Below are 22,685 nucleotides of genomic sequence, written 5' to 3'. Positions count from 1 at the left end.
ACCTATTCACATATGGTGGTACAGCTATATCATGGAGGTCCACGAAACAGACGATAGCAGCAACCTCCTCTAATCATGCTGAAATACTGGCGATTCATGAAGCTAGTCGCGAGTGTTTTTGGCTGAGGAGTCTGATTCAATATATTCTGTCATCATGTGGACTAATTGATCATAAGATAGCTCCAACTGTCCTGTTTGAAGATAATACAGCATGCATTGCTCAACTTAAGGGTGGATACATCAAAGGCGATAGAACAAAGCATATTTCTCCCAAATTCTTCTTCACTCATGATCTTCAAAATCAAGGGACAATTGATGTGCAACAGATCCGCTCAAGTGACAATCTGGCAGATTTATTCACAAAATCACTCCCAAAATCCTCCTTTGAAAGATTGGTACATGAGATTGGAATGCGCCGATTTCGAGACATTAAATGATGTCGGCAAGAGGGGGAGACTGTACTCTTTTTCCCTTGGTCAGGTTTTTTTTCCCATTGGGTTTTTCTTGACAAGGTTTTTAATGAGGCAGTCCCCATCACTAAAGGATATTGTACTCTTTTTCCTTCACTAAGGTTTTTTCCCATTGAGTTTTATTTAGTAAGGTTTTAACGAGGCATAATCCTTAATGGGCATTCAAGGGGGAGTGTTGGGATAAACATGAAATGAATGCCCATTTATCAATTGGGCGGTTAATAATCTTTCCCATGCAAAGATTTATTTTCAAGGAAGAAATTTGAAGACCAACCTTTAATGAAGGTTGATTTTGTACTACTATAAATAAGGCATCATAGCCTTTACGTATAACACACAATAATACAAAATAAAGCATTCCTCTTTCCTCTTTTACTATAATATTTTTCTTATACACTAATAACAATTCTCTCTCTTTATTTACACTGACTTTTCTTCTCTCTTTCTTTCATACGTTACTACATATATTATTTATATATATATATAAATCATCTCTTTTATATTAAAATAGTAATTGTGGTGAATATTACTAGAGTTATTTAATTATATTTCATATTTATATTTGTTACCTCTTTTTTATTTATTTAGTTATTTTACAACAAATATCAATTTATTTGGTTTTTGTTGATAATTTAAAAATAATTAGTATTTTTTATTTGTATCTCTGAATGGTCCTTTGAACTAATTTTTTCTTAATTATTGTATTGTGCTACAATTTTAATGATTAAAATATAAAAAAAGAAAAAGAAAAATTGAAATGCAACATTTTATGTATGCAAGTATGCATTAATGTAACCTCTAACCAACACTGGCACCTCTTGAAGACAACTCTGATCTTACCTTGTAAAAGATGCTGCCCTCATTTATGTGAACCATTGTTGCACACTGCAAATCCCAAGAACCATCCACTTTCATTCGATGAAACACTGCACAAATGGCATATCTGGTTGCACCATACACCCATGCAAATTAAACTCTCTCTCTCTCACTGTAATATACTTCTACCTATATACACTGTATACAGACTCATACTAATAACAACATTTTTTGTTGAAAGGAAACTTTAGTTTGGTGGGTTTCGGAAAAAATGGAGATAGAGAGGGTTGGCAGTTCTTCAGTTTGGAGGAAGAGTAGTTTTGATAACAAAGAAGAAGATGATGAAGAAGCTCTTAAATGGGATGCTATTCAAAAGCTTCCCTCAATCGCGCGACTGAGGAAAGGTTTGCTGGCCACCCCGGACGGGGTGACCAGCCAAGTCGATGTGAAGAAACTTGGAGTGCAAGAAAGGAGGTATTTGCTTGAAAGGCTTGTGAAGATTGCTGAAGAGGACAATGAGAAGTTCTTGTTGAAGCTTAGGAATCGTATTGATAGGTATATAATTTCTTTTTTATGTTTTGTTATCTTAAGATTAAAATGTTATTTTATCATATTAAAAATAAGTGTTAAAATTATTTGAGTGAAATCTTCTTTAAACATGGCCTATACTTGCATTTAAAATGTATGTTGTCATATTGATATGAGTATTTTAGTTCTATCGTTCCTTTTTATATCTCTATTTTTATTTCTATCTAGCTATCTCATTGTTTAAAAAAAAACAAAACTATTTATTTTGGTGTCTATATCTTTAACTACATTTTAATTTTGAGACATTAATCAAATACTATAATAGAGAAGAACACCAGAGACACAACATTGATAATACTTTTGCTGGTTTTTTTAAAATGAGTCACACTTTAATCCATTTTACAAAAATGCCTTTCTACAATTGTATACTAGAGATCATTTATGATTCGTTTATTCAAATTATAATAATAATATAAAATATATATTTTATTAATTTAGTAAACCTATTTCTATTGTTTTAAATATTTTACCGCATGAAATAAAATATTTAATTTAATATTTATATATGTATCATTAAGAACAATAAAAAATTAAAAATAAATACAATTACTTATTTCATTAATAAATACATATTTTATATTTTATAATTTGAATTTAACAAAACATTATCACTAATTAATTTGCATATATATAATTACTGTTAAAAAGTACTTTTATAATTTATTCTTATAAGAGAAAAAAATATGATTTAAACATTTTTTAAAAGACAAAAAAAAGTGTTTTCTCTAAATATTTTTTTTTTTGGATGACATTATTTTTCAGGGTTAAAGTTCAAATCCCTACAATTGAAGTTCGGTTTGAGAACTTGAAGGTGAAAGCAGAAGTTCAAGTAGCAAGCAGAGCTTTACCAACCTTCACCAACTTCATTTTTAATATAGTGGAAGTAATTATAAGTGATATAATCATCATTTTTAAATTGATGTTGACTACTCTAGCTAATCTAATACTCCATTTAATTTGTTCTTCTTGTTGTTTTTTTTTTTTAATTTATTTTGGCTGTTCTTTTAAAGGGACTGTTAAACTCATTTCATATGCTTGGCAAAAGGCAACGAATAAATATTCTTCAGGATGTTAGTGGTATAATAAAGCCTGCCAGGTAATCATGCATATACTATTCGACTATGTTAGGTGTACATTAAAATTAACTATTAAAGTCAGTTATTAGTATAAAATACATGTTAAAATATAAATACACTGAAAATAAATTAAATCACGTATGTATTTATACACAAAGATATTAGTGGCTGATTTTAGTATACGAATTATATTTTTGTATATTATTATTATTATTATTATTATAATTCACAATGGCCATTAAAAATTTTGGATTGACATTTTTACCCTCTATAGGTTGACATTGCTTTTGGGACCTCCAAGTTCGGGCAAAACTACACTCCTCTTGGCCTTGGCGGGAAAACTTAATTCAAAACTAAAGGTCAATATTTAGTTAAATAATGAAAGAAATCTCTTAAATTTGTTTAACAATATGTTGATATATATTAAACTACTCTTCTACTCTAGCCCATGACAACAATAAAGAAGTATCGTGGCCCACAAATTCAGCCCAACAAAATACAAAAATTCAATTTTAATTTTAGTCTTTATTATCTTATCTTTATCTTATCTTTAATTGTTCTTATCTTATCTTTATTTGCTTGTATCTTTCATAGGACAATACTCTATATATATTTAGTTTTACCCTCATAATTTACAATACACTTCAGTACAATTCAATCAATCAACAATCAATAAAATTTCTTCATCTTTTCTTTTCTTATTCTTTCACAATTTTATCAATATATTCTATGGCATTATTTATTTATTTATTTATTTTAATATATTCTTCTGTGTGGGAAATTATTGTTATAATGCAAAAAACTAATATTTCTTATAATTAAATTATATTAATTGTTGGTCATCAGGTTGATGGAAAGGTGACCTATAATGGTCATGGGATGCATGAATTTGTGCCAGAGAGAACTTCTGCTTATGTTGGTCAAAATGATGTTCATACCGGAGAAATGACTGTTAGAGAAACATTGACCTTTTCAGCAAGATGCCAAGGAATTGGGACACGCTATGGTTAGAATTTAAAGGGAGCATTTAATTTTGAGTAATCCTACATAACCGTCAAATATTATCATTTTTTTGCCATCAATAATTTATACATAAAAAAATATATAGTTTGCACCTATATTTATCAGAGTTTTACGCACATGATAACATAATGAATAGATGAAGTACATAATTAATTTGTTATTTCAGTTAGTTGCAGCTCTTTGAGAGTTAGTTACGTGGCAGTTAAGTAGTTAAGAGATATTTATCAGTGAGCCTGAACTCACACTTTCTTCAATAATAGATATGATTCTCATTAATTATATAAAAAAATATTTATATTCTATTATATAATCATAAATTGATGGATTTGAATCCACTGCAGATTTGCTAGCAGAGGTGTGTAGAAGAGAGATAGAAGAAAACATTAAACCTGATCCAGATATCGATGTTTATATGAAAGTAAGAATAGTACTGAAACTATACTAACTAATACACCTATTATTTTTAAGCTTCAAATAATTCACATTTATTACTGTAAATGTTTGAACTTGAATGTGTCTTTCTGTATCTTATGATTCTCAGGCCAGAGCAGCTGGAGGCCACAAAGCGAATATTATAACAGATTACATTCTAAGGGTAAAATAATATTCATACACTCAACGCATAATTATGTCATTACAATTAAGAATATAACAGATTTGATCTTCTTGATTCTTCAGGTTTTGGGACTTGAGATCTGTGCAGATACTTTTGTGGGGAATGCAATGTTAAGAGGTATCTCTGGTGGACAAAGAAAACGTGTTACAACAGGTAACAATTTTTACTGTCTAATAATCTTTACTTTAATTTCTATATTGTTATGTAATGTGACAAGCATTTGTTATCTAATTAAAATAACTCACACGGTTGAAAAATATATAGCGGAGATGCTGGTTGGTTCAGCCAGAGCTCTTTTCATGGATGAAATATCAACGGGTTTGGATAGCTCAACAACATTCCAAATTGTGAATTCACTAAAGCAATATGTCCAACTTATGAAAGGAACTGCTCTGATCTCACTCTTGCAGCCACCACCAGAGACTTTCAATCTTTTTGATGACATTATTTTGCTCTCTGATGGACATATAGTTTATCAGGGCCCTTGTCAAAATGTCCTTGAATTTTTTGCTTTCAAGGGTTTTAAATGTCCTGAAAGAAAAGGTGTAGCAGACTTTTTACAAGAAGTAAGTACAATTTGGATCCAATATTTATAGTTTTATGGATTTAGAAATTGAGTTTCTATTGATTTGTCCATAAACCCTTCATAAATAACTAGGATTCAGACAACTAACTTGGGTTGGTCCAGTGATTAACTAATTCGTCTGCTTAATTGAGATTCGCTGCAAATTAGTCCTTGGCAAAAACTAGGATTGAGACGTTGAACACATTTTGGTCTAAATGATTTTGAACTGTTTTCATAATAATATCTTTATAGATAAACCAAAATCACATAGATCTAAATAAAACTATAAAACGAGTGAGATTCACTTTATTGATGTAAATAAATGAATCTTTTGCCATTAGTTTTAGACCTATTTATTTATGTTTAGTTTTGGTCATTTACTAGGACTTTGATGAATAAAAATGATATTCAATCTTTGATTGCACAATTTTTTGTTTTTATGTTAATATTATAGGTGACATCAATGAAAGATCAAGAACAATATTGGGCACACAAAGACCAAACATATAGATTTGTGACAGCCAAAGAGTTTGCAGAGGAATTTCGGTCATTTCACATTGGTAGAAGCCTTGGTGAAGAACTTGCTACTGAATTTGACAAGTCTAAAAGCCACCCTGCTGCTTTGGCAAAACACAAGTATGGAGTGGCAAAATGGGAACTCTTAAAAGCTTGCTTATCAAGAGAATATTTACTCATGAAACGCAATTCCTTTACCTATATCTTCAAATTTTGCCAAGTATGTCTTAACATTATTATTCGAGTTTTATAATTAAGTTTCAAATCCATTACTAATTAATGTTTCCTCCTCCTTCTAAAGGTGGCTATGATGGCCCTTGTTGCCATGACAGTTTTCCTTCGAACCGAAATGCACCGAGATTCAATGACTGATGGAGGGATTTATGCTGGTGCATTGTTCTATGGCCTTTTTGTGGTCATGTTTAATGGATGTTCTGAAGTTACAATGGTAGTTCAGAGGCTTCCAGTATTTTACAAGCAAAAAAACTTTCTCTTTTATCCAGCATGGGCTTATGGTCTTCCTCAATGGATTCTAAGAATCCCCATAACAGTTATAGAAGTGCTTCTTTGGGTACTACTCACTTACTTTGTCATTGGTTTTGATCCTCACCTTGGAAGGTAAAACAACTACATATATAATTTCAACATGACACAAGAGTTCAATTTTGATGCACCGAAAGTGAATACAGCCGTCTAATCACATCCGTTCAACTCTGCTGTCTTATGCAGAATGTTAAGGCAATGGCTAATTCTAGCATTAGCCAACCAAATGGCTTCAGGGTTGTTCAGATTAACTGCAGCAGTTGGTAGAGAAATTATTATGGCTTCCACTATTGGAGCATTTACATTAACCCTTGTTTTTGCCATGAGTGGCTTTATCTTGTCCAAAGGTAACATATAATTATATAAAGAGTAAAATATCGTTTTTGTCCCCAACGTTTTAGGTAAATCCTAAAGTTGTCCCTAACGTTTCAATCGTCCTATTTAAGTTCCTAACGTTTCAAAATTGACTCAATGTTGTCCTGCCGTTAGGGATCCGTTAACAGAATTGACGGCGGGACAAAATTGAGACGATTTTGAAACGTTAGGGACTTAAATAGGACGAAAACGTTGGGGACAAAAACGATACATAAAAATAAATTTTAATTTAATTTTATCCTTCAATAATATCAATTTTTTACTATACATAATATTCAATTATTTTTTAATCACATCTAAGTAAATTACACTTAATCATATTACTTTCATTCTAAATAAATTATTTTTTTTATAATTTTACTCTTAAAGATTTTTAGTTATCATAAAATGTTTGTAGTATAACTAGTATATAAACTTGCAGAAAAAAAAAATAATAATATATACAATTATTTTTTAATCACATCTAAGTAAATTACACTTAATTACATTACTTTCATTTTAAATAAATTTATTTTTTTAAAATTTTAAAGAATTTTGATACATTAGAGAGATAAAAGGTATAATTTATATTTTATTGTATATATATTATTTTTTTTTCTGCAAGTTTATATACTAGTTATTCTACAAACATTTTATGATAACTAAAAATCTTTAAGAGTAAAATTATAAAAAAATAATTTATTTAGAATGAAAGTAATATGATTAAGTGTAATTTACTTAGATGTGATTAAAAAATAATTGAATACTATGTATAGTAAAAAATTGATATTATTGAAGGATAAAATTAAAATTTATTTCTATGTATCATTTTTGTCCTCAACGTTTTCATTCTATTTAAGTCCCTAACGTTTCAAAATCGTCTCAATTTTGTCCCGCCGTCAATTCTGTTAACGGATCCCTAACGGCAGGACAACATTGAGTCAATTTTGAAACATTAGGGACTTAAATAGAACGATTGAAACGTTAGGGACAACTTTGGGACTTACTCCAAACGTTAGGGACAAAAACGATACTTTACTCTTATATAAATTTTGTAATGTTTCTCTTACCTTCGTTCTAATCTTAATTATATTAAGCTAACAATGTTTTTCTATTTTGTTTGCCTTATAGACAACATAAGAAAAGGTTGGCTATGGGGATATTGGGTGTCACCTATGGTGTATGCACAAAATGCCTTAATGAACAACGAGTTCTTAGGGAAGAGTTGGAGACATGTAACATTTTTTTATATATTACCATATTAATATGTTAACTACTTAATTTTGTGCTAATCAATCTAATGTTTTGCTATGTTTTTAATGACAGGTTTTACCTAACTCAACAGAATCATTAGGAGTTCAAGTTTTGAAATCTCGCGGATTCTTTACTGAATCAAACTGGTATTGGATAGGTGCTGGAGCATTAGTTGGATTCACATTATTGTTCAATTTTTCTTTCATCCTTGCTCTCACTTACTTGAACCGTAAGTTTTCTTAATTCATCTTGAGACTTGAATGTTCAATATATAAAATGAGATCTTATATATAGTATGTGTTAATGTAACAAATTGATTATATATAGCACTTGAAGCAAGTCACACTGCTAAGTCAGAGGATAAATCTCTGAAAGAGGAGAATGGTGGAAGCACCTCTGTTCAATCTTTATATAATCGGAAAAGAGGAATGGTTCTCCCTTTTGAACCACATTTCATCACCTTTGATGAAGTAACATATGCTGTTGACATGCCACAGGTATTGTAGAAACAGAATAAGCAATGCTAAAGAAGTTAATAATGTTTTTACATCTCTAAGAATCTGTAAAATTCTTAGGAATCACACACCTTAGTTTATTGTTAAGTTGAAAGATTAAGTCCTTGAAATGAACTTGTAGGAAATGAGGAAACATGGTGTTGTTGAGGAAAAGTTGGTTCTTTTGAAGGGTGTTAGTGGAGCTTTTAGGCCACATGTTCTCACTGCTCTAATGGGTATCACCGGTGCCGGAAAAACAACTTTGATGGACGTACTTGCCGGTCGAAAAACAGGGGGATATATTGGAGGGAACATCACAATTTCTGGATATCCTAAGAAGCAAGAAACATTTGCAAGAATCTCCGGATATTGTGAACAAAATGATATCCACTCTCCTCATGTTACTGTCTATGAATCTTTGTTCTATTCGGCCTGGCTCCGGTTGTCTTCCGAAATCAACATTGAAACAAGAAAGGTTTGAATATTTTATCAGTTTCTGAATATATAAATTGTTACTATTAGAGATATAACTATTTATGTGCGGACCTTCTTCTATCAGCTTAAATTTTTGGGAGAAATGGTTTCATGACAGTTAGATTTTGCAGATGTTTATTGATGAAGTGATGGAGCTTGTGGAGTTGAACTCGCTAAGGAATGCAATAGTTGGATTGCCAGGTGTTAATGGTTTGTCGACTGAACAACGCAAAAGGTTAACTATCGCGGTCGAATTAGTGGCTAATCCTTCAATCATATTCATGGATGAACCAACTTCTGGGCTTGATGCAAGGGCTGCTGCTATTGTTATGAGAGCAGTTAGGAACATAGTGGACACTGGCAGAACAATTGTTTGCACCATCCATCAACCTAGCATTGATATATTTGAATCTTTTGATGAGGTAATAAAATTGTTACATATTTAAGTTTGTTAATTACTTTAATTAATCAACTTGTTTCTAATTGTTATTTGAATGAAATGCAGCTTTTTCTAATGAAGCGAGGAGGAGAAGAGATATATGTTGGGCCACTTGGCCATAATTCTTCTGATTTAATTCATTACTTTGAGGTAAAACCTTAGAGAAAATTTGGTGAATATAATTGATTCATGTCTTGACACTTTATAAAAGTGAGTATCTATTATACTGATTGGACTTATTTACCAAAACACTTTTCTCACAAAAGGGAATTCAAGGTGTTAATGCAATCAATGATGGCTATAATCCAGCAACATGGATGTTGGAAGTCACAAGTTCAGCAAAAGAAATGGAATTGGGAATTGATTTTGCTCAACTGTACAAGAATTCAGACTTGTACAGGTATTTTTCATGTGTAAATTGTTTTATATAGTCATGCAATAACATCTATCCTTTTAGATGATCATTTACGCAGTTAATAAAAATAGTAGTTACTTTTGATTATGTGGCATTAGGTGATTGAATGCACGTGTAAAATTATTTTACACAGTGCATCAAAATTAAATTCGTAAGTGATATACATATGTTCTTAGATTTTATTATTCCTTGTGTGATGTGTTTTAGGAGAAACAAGGTCTTTATCAGAGAACTAAGTACTCCAAAACCATGTTCCAAGGAGCTTTATTTTCCTTCAAAGTATTCAAGGAGCTTCTTTACTCAATGCATGGCTTGCTTATGGAAACAACATTGGTCATATTGGCGCAATCCTCTATACACTGCCATAAGATTTCTCTTAACAACAACACTCGCCTTGGTACTTGGAAGCATGTTTTGGAAACTTGGCTCCAAAATGTATGATATCATGCTATACTATGCTATATATACACTAAAAGTTAATTACAAATCAGTCACTCCTATCGAATACATGGTAGAAAACAAAATACATAGTGACTGATTTGGTAATTGATTTTTGGCGTATAAATAACATTTTTTATTAGCTTATTATGAAAGTTCTAAAACTAAAATAAGTTTACATATGAATGAATTGCAGTGAGAAGCACCAAGATCTATTTAATTCCATGGGGTTGATGTATGTTGCTGTGATGCTTATTGGCAACAAGAATGCTACTTCCGTACTACCGGTGGTGACCGTAGAAAGAACTGTATTTTACAGAGAACAAGCCGCCGGAATGTATTCCCCTTTGGCATATGCTTTTGCTCAGGCAAGCATTTTCCAATTTGCTCGCACATCAAAATTAGCCACTAAATCAACTACTACTATTGATTAACTAATTTTTTGCATAGTTATACTGTTTAACTAACAAGTGACTAATATTTTTTTGTATTTTTTATTTTTTTTAAGCAGGCTTTAATTGAAATCCCTCATGTTCTCTTACAGTCTATAGCATATGGAGTAATAGTTTATGCAATGATTGGTTATGAATGGACCGTGGCTAAATTCTTTTGGTACTTGTTCTTCATGTTCTTCACTTTCCTATATTTTACCTACTATGGAATGATGATGGCAGCCACAGCCCCAAATCCACACATTGCTTCAATAGTTGGAAGTGCAACATATTCTATGTGGAATCTTTTCTCTGGCTTTCTGATTCCACGTACAGTAAGTAGTGTTATTATTATTAGTTAATCGTTAATGACTAACTTACATTAATGGAGTTAAATCTCAATTTAATCTCTGAAATTTGGCCTGATACTCAGAATGATCCTCACAATTTCTTTGTCCCCAATTAGAACTCCAAATTTGCAATCGTGGCTCCGCCTTGTCCCTGCGATTATCTCCGTCACAATTGTATGACATGGTGGATACTATTTAAACAATGACGCATTGTTTTCGTATCCAAACCTTTTGGAAACCACGTAGTGTAAGGGTTTTATTGATGTTTTGCAACTTATGATTGTCGAAAAAGAGTTTTAACTCACAAAAAATTGAAATGACATGGTTTCCAAAGATTTTGGACGCGAACCAATGCGTCATCGTTTAAGTAGTGTCCACCGTGTCATGCAATTACCTCAGATCAGCATTTTAGTACCGAAGATGATCGTAGGAGCAAGTTGGAACCACGATTACAAATTTGGGGGTTCTAATTCGGGCCAACGAAATTGTGAGGGTCATTCTGAACATCGAATTAAATTTTTGGGGTCAAATTGAGATTTAACTCTACATTAATGCAGTTGCATGTTTTTTTTCAATCCCTTTGTTATTGTATTTGTTTGAAATTTTCAAAAAGTTGTGAAATGGAATAATAGTTTCTATATATGCATGTATATATCTTTAAATACTTAAATCAATATAGTTTTGTCATTAAAGTAAAATTATATGAGTTTAATTTTAAAGTACTAACGATGTAAAAAATTTTACACGATTTTTCAGTTATCAACTTCATAAATTTATATGACTTTTTAGATTGTGAATTTAAAATTAATCACTTTTGCTAATATGACAATTTACAACCGTTCAAATTAAATTCACAGTAAATAGCATCAAAAAGATAAGATTACTAAAATGATCATTGTTCTATCATTGACTTTCTCTTCTTTTTTTTCTTTCTTTGTGATATTGTAACAGCGGATACCAATATGGTGGAGATGGTACAATTTGATAAATCCGGTAGCTTGGAGTTTGTATGGGTTGGTGGCTTCACAATATGGAGATATAGAAGAAAATACTGAGTTTAATGGAATACATGTTCCGGTGAAAGACTTCTTAAAAAATTACTATGGTTTTAGGCATGAATTTTTGGGAGTGGTTGCAACCATTGTTATTGGATTCGCACTAGTTTTTGCAGTGATTTTTGCCGTATTTATCAAGATGTTTAATTACCAAGCAAGATAAGAGTTTTACTCAAATTCAACTGTTGTATGATGTTGCCCATAGACTATTTGCATATAATAAAGAGCAATGCTAAAATATTATCATTTCTATCTAATATTTTTTCACTAATAATTTGTACTTATATTTACAGAAATTTATACATAAAAAATATATAATTTGTATTTATATTTGAAGAGTGTTAGCGAGCAGCAACTTTTGTGATTTGTAGCCATCAAATAGCCATCAATAATAATTTTAATGGTGTGAGATTGGTATGAGATTTCATCTAATGGTTCACTTTTCTTTACTGATTACATATTGGCCAAAATTTAAAAAAGTTGTTATCCCTAGACTTTTCCTTTATATTTATTAGAGTTTGCATCTATATTATCAGAATTTGCACAGTATATATGTTCGATAAACAGTTGATGACCCTCAATGACCCTCAATGTAAGGAGAAATGCAGAGAATATATCAAAATATTATTCCAATTCCAAAACTAAAACTCAAAATTTAAAACATCAACCAAATATGATTATCCCATCTTAAAACGAAAGCTACACATGAAATACACAAGTATCATTGCTTTTCTTGAGAATAAATCCTTTTATTTTGAAGACTATTAATCCTTCTATTAACACACAACACAAAACATGAATGAGTGTAGCATCTAATTTTCTCCATCCCATAGAAGATCAGCAAGATCGAATCCAGCTGGACCGTTCTTCACTTTGCGCTCCTGTTTGATTTGATTAATCTTTTGGTAATCATTATTTGTAAGTGAAAAATTAAATATTTCTAAATTTTGTTTCATTCTCTCTTTGTTGTAGCTCTTCACTGCGAAAGTTACACCTTGTTCATACAACCATCTAAGACTTACCTATAATCAATTTAAATACATTAACAAAGAGTTATTAATTATAATCAAAATAAAAAATATGGACAACTTAAATTGGATTTTCTATTTGTTTTCTTTTACCTGAGCAATAGATTTTCCATGAACATGTGCAATGTCCTTGAGCAATTCACTCTCCATAACATCATTACTACCCCAGCTGGTTCCTCCGGCTCCCAAAGGAGAATATGCAGTTACCATAATACCCTTCGCTTTGCAATATTCTCTTAGATTCTTTTGCTGCCAGGAAAGATTCAACTCCACCTGTTTTTGTGTGATTGGTGTGGTACAATATTTAATTTAGTGATCCAAGGAATAAAATTAATGTTTATGTGTACAATTAATATAAAAAAAAAAAATCTTACTTGATTAACCGCGGGAGGAATAGTAGCAAAAGAAAGAAGATCTTCAAGTTTCTTTGTAGAGAAGTTGCTAACTCCAATTGATTTTGTGAGGCCTAAGTTGTGGCATTGCTCCATTGAAGCCCAGACGCCCTTCAAATCAAATGGCACCAATTCATCTTCTTTATGATAGAATTTCCTTACTTCAGGCTTTGCACTCATTGGGAAGTGGACTAAGTAAAGGTCCAAATATTCTAATCCAAGATTCCTGCATCATGCATAACCAAAAAGTTTATTATTATTCATCAATCGTAGGTTAGGTGACCATTTACAAAAAGTTGTATGAAGATAATAGATAAGAATGAGTATTAAATAATTCGAACTGGTTGACTAAATCGATATTTAATGATTATTAAATATTATTTCTATATGAATATATTTTTATGTGAGTATACAACTCTCAACATATATATACTTTTACCCAAATAAAAAAGAAAAGAAAAGATAACACAACTGGGTGATAAATAAAAATGTTATGTATACATTAAAATTAGTAATTAAAATTATTATATATATAATTGTGTATTTTTTATTTTAACATACATTTTATACTATTAATTAATGTTAGTAGTTTATTTTAGTATACAACTACAAAAATTATTAAAGAAAATTGTGCATATCAATTTAAATTTGAAAAATATTGGTATGAAACTCTCTCAATATAAAAACTTGATTTCATTATGCGTTAATTTGTTTCATTGATTAAAAAGACAATTTAACGTATTAGACGAATAAAATGAAAGTATAATTGTATATATTGAAACAAGGTGAATAAAGAGTTGTATGATCTTACTGAAGTGATTTTTGTAGAGCAGGGAGAACAAGGTGAGGATGATTATCAGATAACCATAACTTGGAAGTAATAAAAAGTTGATCCCTAGAGCTTATGAGACCAAGTTTAAGAGCTTCAGCAATGGCTTCTCCCAGAGCCTGCTCGGACCCATAACAAGAAGCAGTGTCAAAGTGCCTGTAACCGAGCTTGATGGCCTCAATGGCCGCCGCTTTGACGGTGTCGCCGTCGTTTGTTTCGGAAGCAGTTCCGAAGCCGATCACCGGCATGCTGAATGAAGATTGTAGGACAACATTAGGGACTGCTAGTTTTGTTGTTGAAGACATTATATTATAATGTCACAAAATAAATGTATGTAGTTGATGGTTGCTAATAATACGTTTAATATGAGTATGCAATGTGGGGGAGGTGCTAATAATAAGTGCGAAGATGCCTTTATTATATAGTCAAATGAAGCCGCCTCAAGGTAAAAAAATATGGTATTTCATTACATGTATGTTACGTATATGCATGCATCATCAGCACATCCTTTTTGGTTTTGCGTGGTTATCTTCTTTAGGAGAATTACTAATATTATTTGTCAAAGTTGTTCAAAATTTGATCAAATAATAAGCTAAGGAGGCTCAAATGAGCAAAGATCAAATTAAAATTTGTTCTTTGGTTGTGAATGGACGAAGTTAGAATTTGTGTATTCACATAAATATGGTTGGTAGTTTGGTTACATTTAAATTTATTATGAATGCAACTTGTGTGTTTTATGCATCAAGTTAAAATTTGTGTATTCACATGCATATGTGGTGAATATTTTTGCCAATTTATTCACATTAGTTGCATATATATAAAGGCTACAAGTTTGGTGCCTCATAGTGTGCAATTTCACTATGTAAGACAATGGAGTTAGAGAGTTATGGACGTGAATTAGGAAATTCCACCATTAAGAATACTTTGGTTAGAGTTTTAGAGATTCTTCTTCTACATCTATTTTGTATAATAAACCTATTTATTCTTGTTTATTCATATACACTAATACACCATTTTATTTATTTTGAGTATATTTGAGATTTAATATTTTTTTGTGACAAAAATAAACTAAACAAAGAAAAACAAAACAAACAAACTGCTTAAACAGAGAGACAGCGCCGTTTAAGACTATTCTTAAACTCCTCTCAAGGTGAAGGAAGCTCCACATAATAAAGTTGTAACTTCATCGCCATTTTTACCATAGTATCTGCTATCGTGCATGATTTGAGATTTGATTTAGTTGAGTATTTAGTCATCACTTTATTATTTTATTAAAAATTTTAGTTTAGACAAAGTTATTATTTATTTCTGTTTTATTTCATAATGAAAATTTTATGAATTCACTCCAATTATCCTTATCCTTGGCGAAACTGAAGAAATAATTGAGGTTTGAAGACTAAAATTTCAAGAAATGTACTTAGCATAAAAAATGTCCAACTTGTCACTGAGCTATTGTGCTTCTTAATATTATATATGTAAATTATAATATTATATATATATATATATATATATATATATATATATATATATATATATATATCTTTGAATAGTTTATTTTTATTTAATTTTTTTAATTTTAGTTATAAACTCACTCATTCTTAAATTAATTATATTTTTATTTAACAATAAGAATAAATTCATTTATTTTTTTCTTTTCATAATTATATAATATCTATTAATATTATTTTTTAATAAATATTTGTAATATATAATAATATAATAGTTATAAACTAATTAATAAATTATTAAAATTTGAAAGTAATAATTATTTTAATATAAAAACAAAAAAATATTTATGATAAAATAAAATTAACAAAATACTTATTGTTCATGTTCTAATTATTTTAGAATAGCTAGATATTTTTAAAATATTAGTGAAAATATATATTTTAAATTTTTTACTATTTTTTATTTTTTATTTATATAGGACCGAGTCAATCGATTCAACTAATAACCTATCGGTTGAACTAATAATCCAATGACCTAATAATCTGATCGATTCAATTATCGGTTCAGTTCTGACAACTATGTTTAGGATTGCCTCCAACTTCAAACCATACAATGTAAAAATTTAGAATTGAACAAAATTAACATTAAAAAAATAAAAAAGAAAAAATTCTTTTGCGTTTAATATTTTTATGTAATGTGATAACTTATATGGCACACAAAGCATGGATATTAGTTGTTTAAATTATTTAGATGGTGCAGTTGAGGTTTAGCTTAGATAATAATCTATGTGCTTCTTAGTACTCTGCATTTGGGTTTGAATTTGGGTGAATGCACCAAATATTAAAAAAGAATCCTTTAGTATTGTGTAAATGGATGTATTGTGAAACCAAAGATTAGAGGTTCTCTAATCTATCTGACAAATAAATAAATAAATATTTAGATAGGTATATCTCTAATTTAAGTCTTAAAATAGTAGCTACTTCCATATCCTCATTGGATACTTCTTCTCTATTGGTCCACAGCTTCCATTGTGTCCTTTGTGATCTTCTAAATTAAGATCCACATTAATTCCCCTTTATATTGGAAACATCCTTCTCCATAGTTCCGGATCAATCCATCTCCATTTATTAATTGCATCAAGTAAATTAACCATGTTAACAGTATAATTGTTTATACAAAATTAGTTTTTAATTATTTTTTAATGCATGAAAGATAACAAATGTGATTTGTTTATTTTTATATTATTTAATTCTTTGAATTTGTTTGATCGGTGATATTTATATCTTTTCTATTTTTTTTATTATATGCCTATTTCAATGCATCTTTAAAGTTAAAAAAAAGTTATAAATTAATACAAAATTATGGTCCAATTTGATTTATAGTATATTTGTGTAAATATATGGCCCAATTACAAAGTGAAAACACTACCGTAATTATCACCAATAGATTATTATTTTGAATAAAAGAAATTGTCAAATTTTATTTAATCACAAATATTGCAATAGTTAATTATATGTTACAATTACTATTGTAATAGTAACTAAGATTACCTTCTTATTCTGTTTGCAGTTCAGTTTTTTAGTCCCAAATTAAGTGTTTAATTTCATTTTATAGTATTCTGTTTGTAAGCAAGACCCTCATTTGTTCTAAACTTCTGTATACTGTGGTGTTTATAATAGAACATATTAACAATCCAACAGAACTCTAGAATAGAATAGTCATGGAACGCTATCGCTATGTGTATACTATAACCAATAAGAAACTAACTTTTAAGTTGTGATATGACATATGATTAGCTTAAACATTCAAAAAAAAAATTTCAACTATTCTAAGAATACTGATATTCTTAAAATACTTGGAATACTTGAAACGCTTCCTAAACTGGGTTTCATGAAATTCATTTCTCCTCAAGCCATTAAGTTGATAAACCCATATACATTTTCAAGGCAAATTATTCATGAGGATGTGGGATATGAACTCACAAAATTCTCTTCCATATACCCAATCATGCCAGTAAGCAACTCAATTATGATTTATGAATAGTAAAGGAAGGAGATTTTTCGAAAAAGGACAAGTTTTAACTACACATACAAAATTAAACCATGCCTACAACAATCATTGTTTTCAGGAAAATTTTAGCAGCACCGTTTACTGATATTAAAATTACATACCAAAGGCAAGTGCCATTTTTCATGTTAAACAACATAGAAGATCAGAGCATAGAGTATAGATCACACGAAAGACCGGTTCTGTCCTTATTTTTATCATCAATGTGCCAACTTCCTCAAATGTTGAAGGGTTTTTTGTTTGATCCACTGTCGATCATGCGGCAAGTAAGCATGAATTGAACTATCATAACTGCAAGGAAAAACCAGGTAACAAATCGTATTAGTCACTTCCACAGTAAGATGCTCAAACAAAGACTAATGAACCATAATAACAAAAGAGGTAGGTACTATCGAGAGCGTTTTACGTTTCCCAATGTATTCCTCGCCTTTAGTCCTAGAGAGACTAATTCTTTTGAGCTTAGTCGGTTTTATTTTCTCTCCCAACTAGTGTTCTCTTCAAAAGTAGAACCCAGGTTCTCTCGAACACTGACAAGGTGTTTTTTTTTTTTAAAAGGCCATATATTTCATCAGCAAGAAAGCATCAGAATTAAGAAAAACTATCCAGTTAAGGCTCAAAAGTCAAAATTGCTCCAAATGTCTCAGATCACAATTTTAGTCAAGAGTCATAGATCTATGTTTTTCATGTCATGCGGAAAAGAACACTCAACTTCTAGTTCAGCATCAATCTACCATTTACCTCTAAATTTCTCTACTCTGTTTTTCATTTTATTTTATTTATATGCTCTATATAATTTTTCATTTAACTTTTGCAAATCATAATATAGAGACATAGTTATGCTTTGTCACTGAATCAAAGCACTTGTATGATGCAAATGATTTGAGAGAGAGAAAGATATACACTAGAGCACTCATGTCTGCAAGTCCATCTATGAAGTTGTAGAGATCAGCAATATCATAAGAGAGATTTCTGATGGCTGGGTTTAACTCCTTCAGTTTTCTTTCATACAGTGCACATATGCCTGTATAGATAGAGTAAAAACCTCTAATTAATGCTAGGAAGTTAATCCACAATAGGCAAAAACATCAAGAAAGATTTTCATAATAAGAAACTATATCAACGGCAAACTTTGATTATCTACTAATAACCATTTTAATTTGCTTTATTACCATTTTTCTGCAGCGACAGAATTATGTGCATGTATGCGTGTCATGGTAGTTAGTATTGCCTGAATCGCCATACAAGACTCATGATTCAATGCAACTCTAAGATTCAGCAACACAAATTGTAAACTGAATCCTTTATGCTCTATTTCATGCTCTGAATAGCAAGAATCATGAGCAAATATTGTTTGCAATATGGATCATATTCTGTGATTTGTGTCCAGGTTAGTTAAGTCATGCTCAACCCAGTTCTTTAAAAAAATAATAACAATAACTCCCTTATTATCGTCACTGTGACTTATGAATTCTCTTCTTTTCTGTTCTTTATGTAGCATAGCTTTCCAATCTCTCAATATGTCTAAAGAGGAAAAGTCCTTTGAAAGAACCATGAGCTTTGCATCACATAGTCTTAAACTTGTAAATATATATATGCTCATTGATTTAAAAGATATTTTAAGTTATTGCCTATTTATAATTATTGACCATGAGATCCCTGAACTCATGATAAAATTCAGTTCATGATTTGCAAACTAAGTTTTAAATTTATTATATATTGGATAAGTAATAGACATTCATTGAAATAGCTCAAAAAGTTTGTTTCAATGAATACACATAAATAAGACGTGACAGCCAGTGTTTCTTATGAGATACACATAAAGATCTGAAATTCTAAATGACTAAGTTATACCAGCGTGCATAATTTATCAATCTGACTATGATTTACCTGCGAAAGAAAGCATCATTACAACTAGAAAGTAGGATTAGGGCTCTTCAAATTGTTAGGAAACCCTTCTAAACAAACCAAAGAATATAATTCTTCAAATTCATTGCATCTAAATATAATGAGTTCAATCTGAAGATTCCGATCGTTCTTCATTCAATCTTTACAGTTTCACTAGCAGAAGTTCACGTCACTACTATGTCATCAAACCTAGACTGATTATATACTGCCGCTAAACTAGAAGGTGCCCAATGCATCAATCAATGTACAAGGCTAGCTAACATTCTAAAGGCTTTGTTTACTTTCATAAAATTATTTCCAGAATTTCTTGCTTTCAATATTAATTATATACCTGCCACCTTATTTTTATAGCATTTCCTATTTAAAGAAATTTATAAAGGAAATACAAAATTATACATGGGTTTCTAATTAACTGTAAGGTTTAAACCCTAAATCCTTAATATCAATTGTAAACCCTCACATTATTTGTTTCCTGCTTATATGATTTTGTAAATGTAAAAAAAAAAAAAAAACACTAAAACATGTCCTAATTCCTAAGTTTCAACTTACTAACTATCAAGACTAAACCCGAAACCCTTAAAATTAATTACGAAATACGAATCTGTCACCTAAGTTGTTTCCTGTTTATAGGATTTTGTAAAGGAAATATAAAACCAAGCAAGCCCTAAGCTTCTAACTGTCAGGACTCCGCGACCATGACAAACTTGTTCATGCATTGCAATGAAATACAGAATGAAACACAACACAAAAACACTCCCCCCCCCCCAAAAAAAAACCCAACCCACCCCAGATTGTAGTGGCGGGAACATACCATCACAGCAACACAAAGGCTGTGCTTATCACTATGTTCTTATCACTTTTCAGTTTTATGATATTCCAATTGTTAAAGCAGAACCAAAAGCAGCCAAAGTGAGGTTCAATCAATTGAAAATGAAAAATACCAACAACCATAAACAATTAATTAGAACAAAAAAGAAGTCATAAAAACTAGTACAGCTACTACAAGAACATGGTTGAAAGAGTTAAATACCATCCATGGCCTGAGCCACTGATTCAAAATCCATGAAAGTTCTAGTTGCTCTGTTCGGAGAGGTCTGCATTAGAATAATCGTGTGGCGATTAGCCTGTAGAAAAACAAACAACAAAAAAATAAGAACCAAAAGTGAGTTAGTAGTAATAAGTGATGGAAACAGGAACTAAAGACAAGAAGGAATAACCCTAATTTTTGTTAGTTGAGAAAGGAAATTTGGGAGCAGTGAAGAATAAACGGTGTTTTTAAAGAAAATATGCGAGAGTGGGAAGAAAGTTTTTTTACCATCTAAGAAGAAGAAGAAGCAGCAGCTAAGGTAGTGGCGGCGGTAGCGGTGAAGGAGAAGGAAGAAAGTGGTTGCAGTGTCGTTTGCTGTTGTGGGACGTTGAAACGACGCCGAAGTAGGTAGCAGGGCACGGCACGCGTAGACGACGCAGACTCGAAAGTCGAAACTTTTTGTTTTTGGAGGTTCGGAAATGAAATGAGGGACACGAAGACGCTCCGGAAATGTCAGGTGAATACAAAATTGTTTAGTTTTGCTCCACGTAACTTTCTTTTTTTCGTTTTGGTCCCTGCAAAGGTTGAAATATTGCCATGTTGGATTGGAAACGCACGCTCTCAATTTTTTATTTTACTTTTAAAAGGATAAAATGTAAATTTTTATTAGTAAAACTACAAGTACAATTAACTTTAGGGTAATGCTACTGTGCTGAAAGAAAAAATTTTCTTTATGTGCTGAAGAGGCGTGGCACTAATGCATAAGTGACGCGTGTTAGCATTGTTTCTATATTGATAGACAACTTCTGTGTCAAAGCAGAGTGGTAGATGTCAACATCATAAATATTAATTACATTAGATTAATTGTTAAAGATGTTAATCACATTAGATTAATTTGCTTTTAACAATAGTCACCAAAAAAATTCAAAGTCACCAAAAAAAATTTGCTTTTAACAATGATAATTTATTTGTTGGGCTTTATTAGTTTTATAAAGGTTCAGCTTTAATTTTTTGTGTGAATATTATCTAGTAGTTAAAAATTGGTCCATAAAATAAATAATAATAATAATAATAATAATAATAATAATAATAATAATAATAATAATAACAAAAAAGAGTTAGGATATTACCACCCACATCTTTCTTTTTTTTGCCGAAATTTATATATATATATATATATATATATATATATATATATATAATAATAAAAAATAAAGATATTTTTAATTTTAAAAAAAATCAAAATTAATTACTAATATTATTTTTATTATATTTTTTATTTTTGAGTTTATATTTTTTTTATAAAATTAGTAGATGAAAGTCTATTGAATAATTAAAATTTGTGCCGAAAAATTTTGGTTTTGTTAAATTAGATGAAACGTATTAAAAAAATATATATTTAACAAAACCAAAATATTCCAGAAAAAAATTTACTTGTTCAATAGATTTTCATCTAATTTTACAAAAAAATATAAACTCAAAAATAACATTATTTATTATTTTTGAATAATTTTTTTTTAAGCATGTAGGGACGAATTTAAAAGAGAACAAGCATAATTTTTTTGAACAAAGTTAACAATTTTAAGTATTTAAAGTTATTATATATTATATAATTTTACTTAAAAAATAGAGTAAGTAATTATCTTAGATAAATAATTAAACTCAAAAGCAAGTAATAATCCTTAAATTGAGATAAACATTATTTTCAATCATTTTTCGATTGAATGAATTTCCAAAATTTTTAAAATTTAAAATTTTTTTCTTTTTTTAAATATTTTTTCTCTTAATTTTCACACTTATTATCATATAAAAATACTTTAATATTTATAAGAGCTAAAAAAATCTTTACATATTATAGTACATGCATGAAAGTAAATTATTTTAAACTTTATTTATTTTTCTCAAGATATTAAAATTATAACATATTAAGTAATTTCATTAAAATAATTATATTTTATATATTTTATTTAAAAATATGTTTTAAATGCATATAACAAAGTTATTAAAATAATTTATTTATATTATTTTATAGCATATTTATTTATAATATGAAACATAAAAATATAACTTA

The 22,685-nt window shown here is 29.9% G+C and overlaps 3 protein-coding genes across 3 annotated transcripts; 1 reads left to right on the top strand and 2 right to left on the bottom strand.

Annotated features, from left to right (window-relative positions):
• Window positions 1-1,452: 1,452 nt before the first annotated feature.
• Window positions 1,453-12,163, top strand: LOC112755814 (pleiotropic drug resistance protein 1). The gene is made up of 23 exons (XM_025804109.3): window positions 1,453-1,841; window positions 2,637-2,757; window positions 2,885-2,970; window positions 3,225-3,309; window positions 3,797-3,956; window positions 4,315-4,391; window positions 4,515-4,568; window positions 4,652-4,742; window positions 4,854-5,155; window positions 5,609-5,890; window positions 5,972-6,288; window positions 6,400-6,560; window positions 7,699-7,802; window positions 7,894-8,050; window positions 8,149-8,318; window positions 8,458-8,790; window positions 8,921-9,211; window positions 9,295-9,378; window positions 9,495-9,628; window positions 9,851-10,078; window positions 10,278-10,449; window positions 10,593-10,847; window positions 11,814-12,163. Exons 1-23 carry the CDS (start codon window positions 1,558-1,560, stop codon window positions 12,078-12,080), a joined length of 4,215 nt encoding a protein of 1,404 aa, XP_025659894.1. The 5' UTR covers window positions 1,453-1,557; the 3' UTR covers window positions 12,081-12,163.
• A 357-nt stretch (window positions 12,164-12,520) lies between these two features.
• On the bottom strand, window positions 12,521-14,557 carry LOC112755817 (NAD(P)H-dependent 6'-deoxychalcone synthase). Its single transcript, XM_025804113.3, has 4 exons — window positions 14,149-14,557; window positions 13,320-13,563; window positions 13,039-13,218; window positions 12,521-12,939 (listed from the first exon to the last, which is right to left on the bottom strand). Exons 1-4 carry the CDS (start codon window positions 14,469-14,471, stop codon window positions 12,730-12,732), a joined length of 957 nt encoding a protein of 318 aa, XP_025659898.1. The 5' UTR covers window positions 14,472-14,557; the 3' UTR covers window positions 12,521-12,729.
• A 3,114-nt stretch (window positions 14,558-17,671) lies between these two features.
• LOC112755819 (enhancer of rudimentary homolog) lies at window positions 17,672-21,231 on the bottom strand. Its single transcript, XM_025804116.2, has 4 exons — window positions 20,903-21,231; window positions 20,618-20,711; window positions 18,583-18,703; window positions 17,672-17,973 (listed from the first exon to the last, which is right to left on the bottom strand). Exons 1-4 carry the CDS (start codon window positions 20,903-20,905, stop codon window positions 17,883-17,885), a joined length of 309 nt encoding a protein of 102 aa, XP_025659901.1. The 5' UTR covers window positions 20,906-21,231; the 3' UTR covers window positions 17,672-17,882.
• Between the last annotated feature and the right edge of the window lie 1,454 nt (window positions 21,232-22,685).

Source organism: Arachis hypogaea, chromosome 6 (assembly GCF_003086295.3).
Source record: "Arachis hypogaea cultivar Tifrunner chromosome 6, arahy.Tifrunner.gnm2.J5K5, whole genome shotgun sequence".
In the NCBI taxonomy this organism is placed as follows: Eukaryota; Viridiplantae; Streptophyta; class Magnoliopsida; order Fabales; family Fabaceae; genus Arachis; species Arachis hypogaea.
Note: the sequence above shows the minus strand (reverse complement) of the source record. Positions and strands in the feature narration are given on the sequence as shown.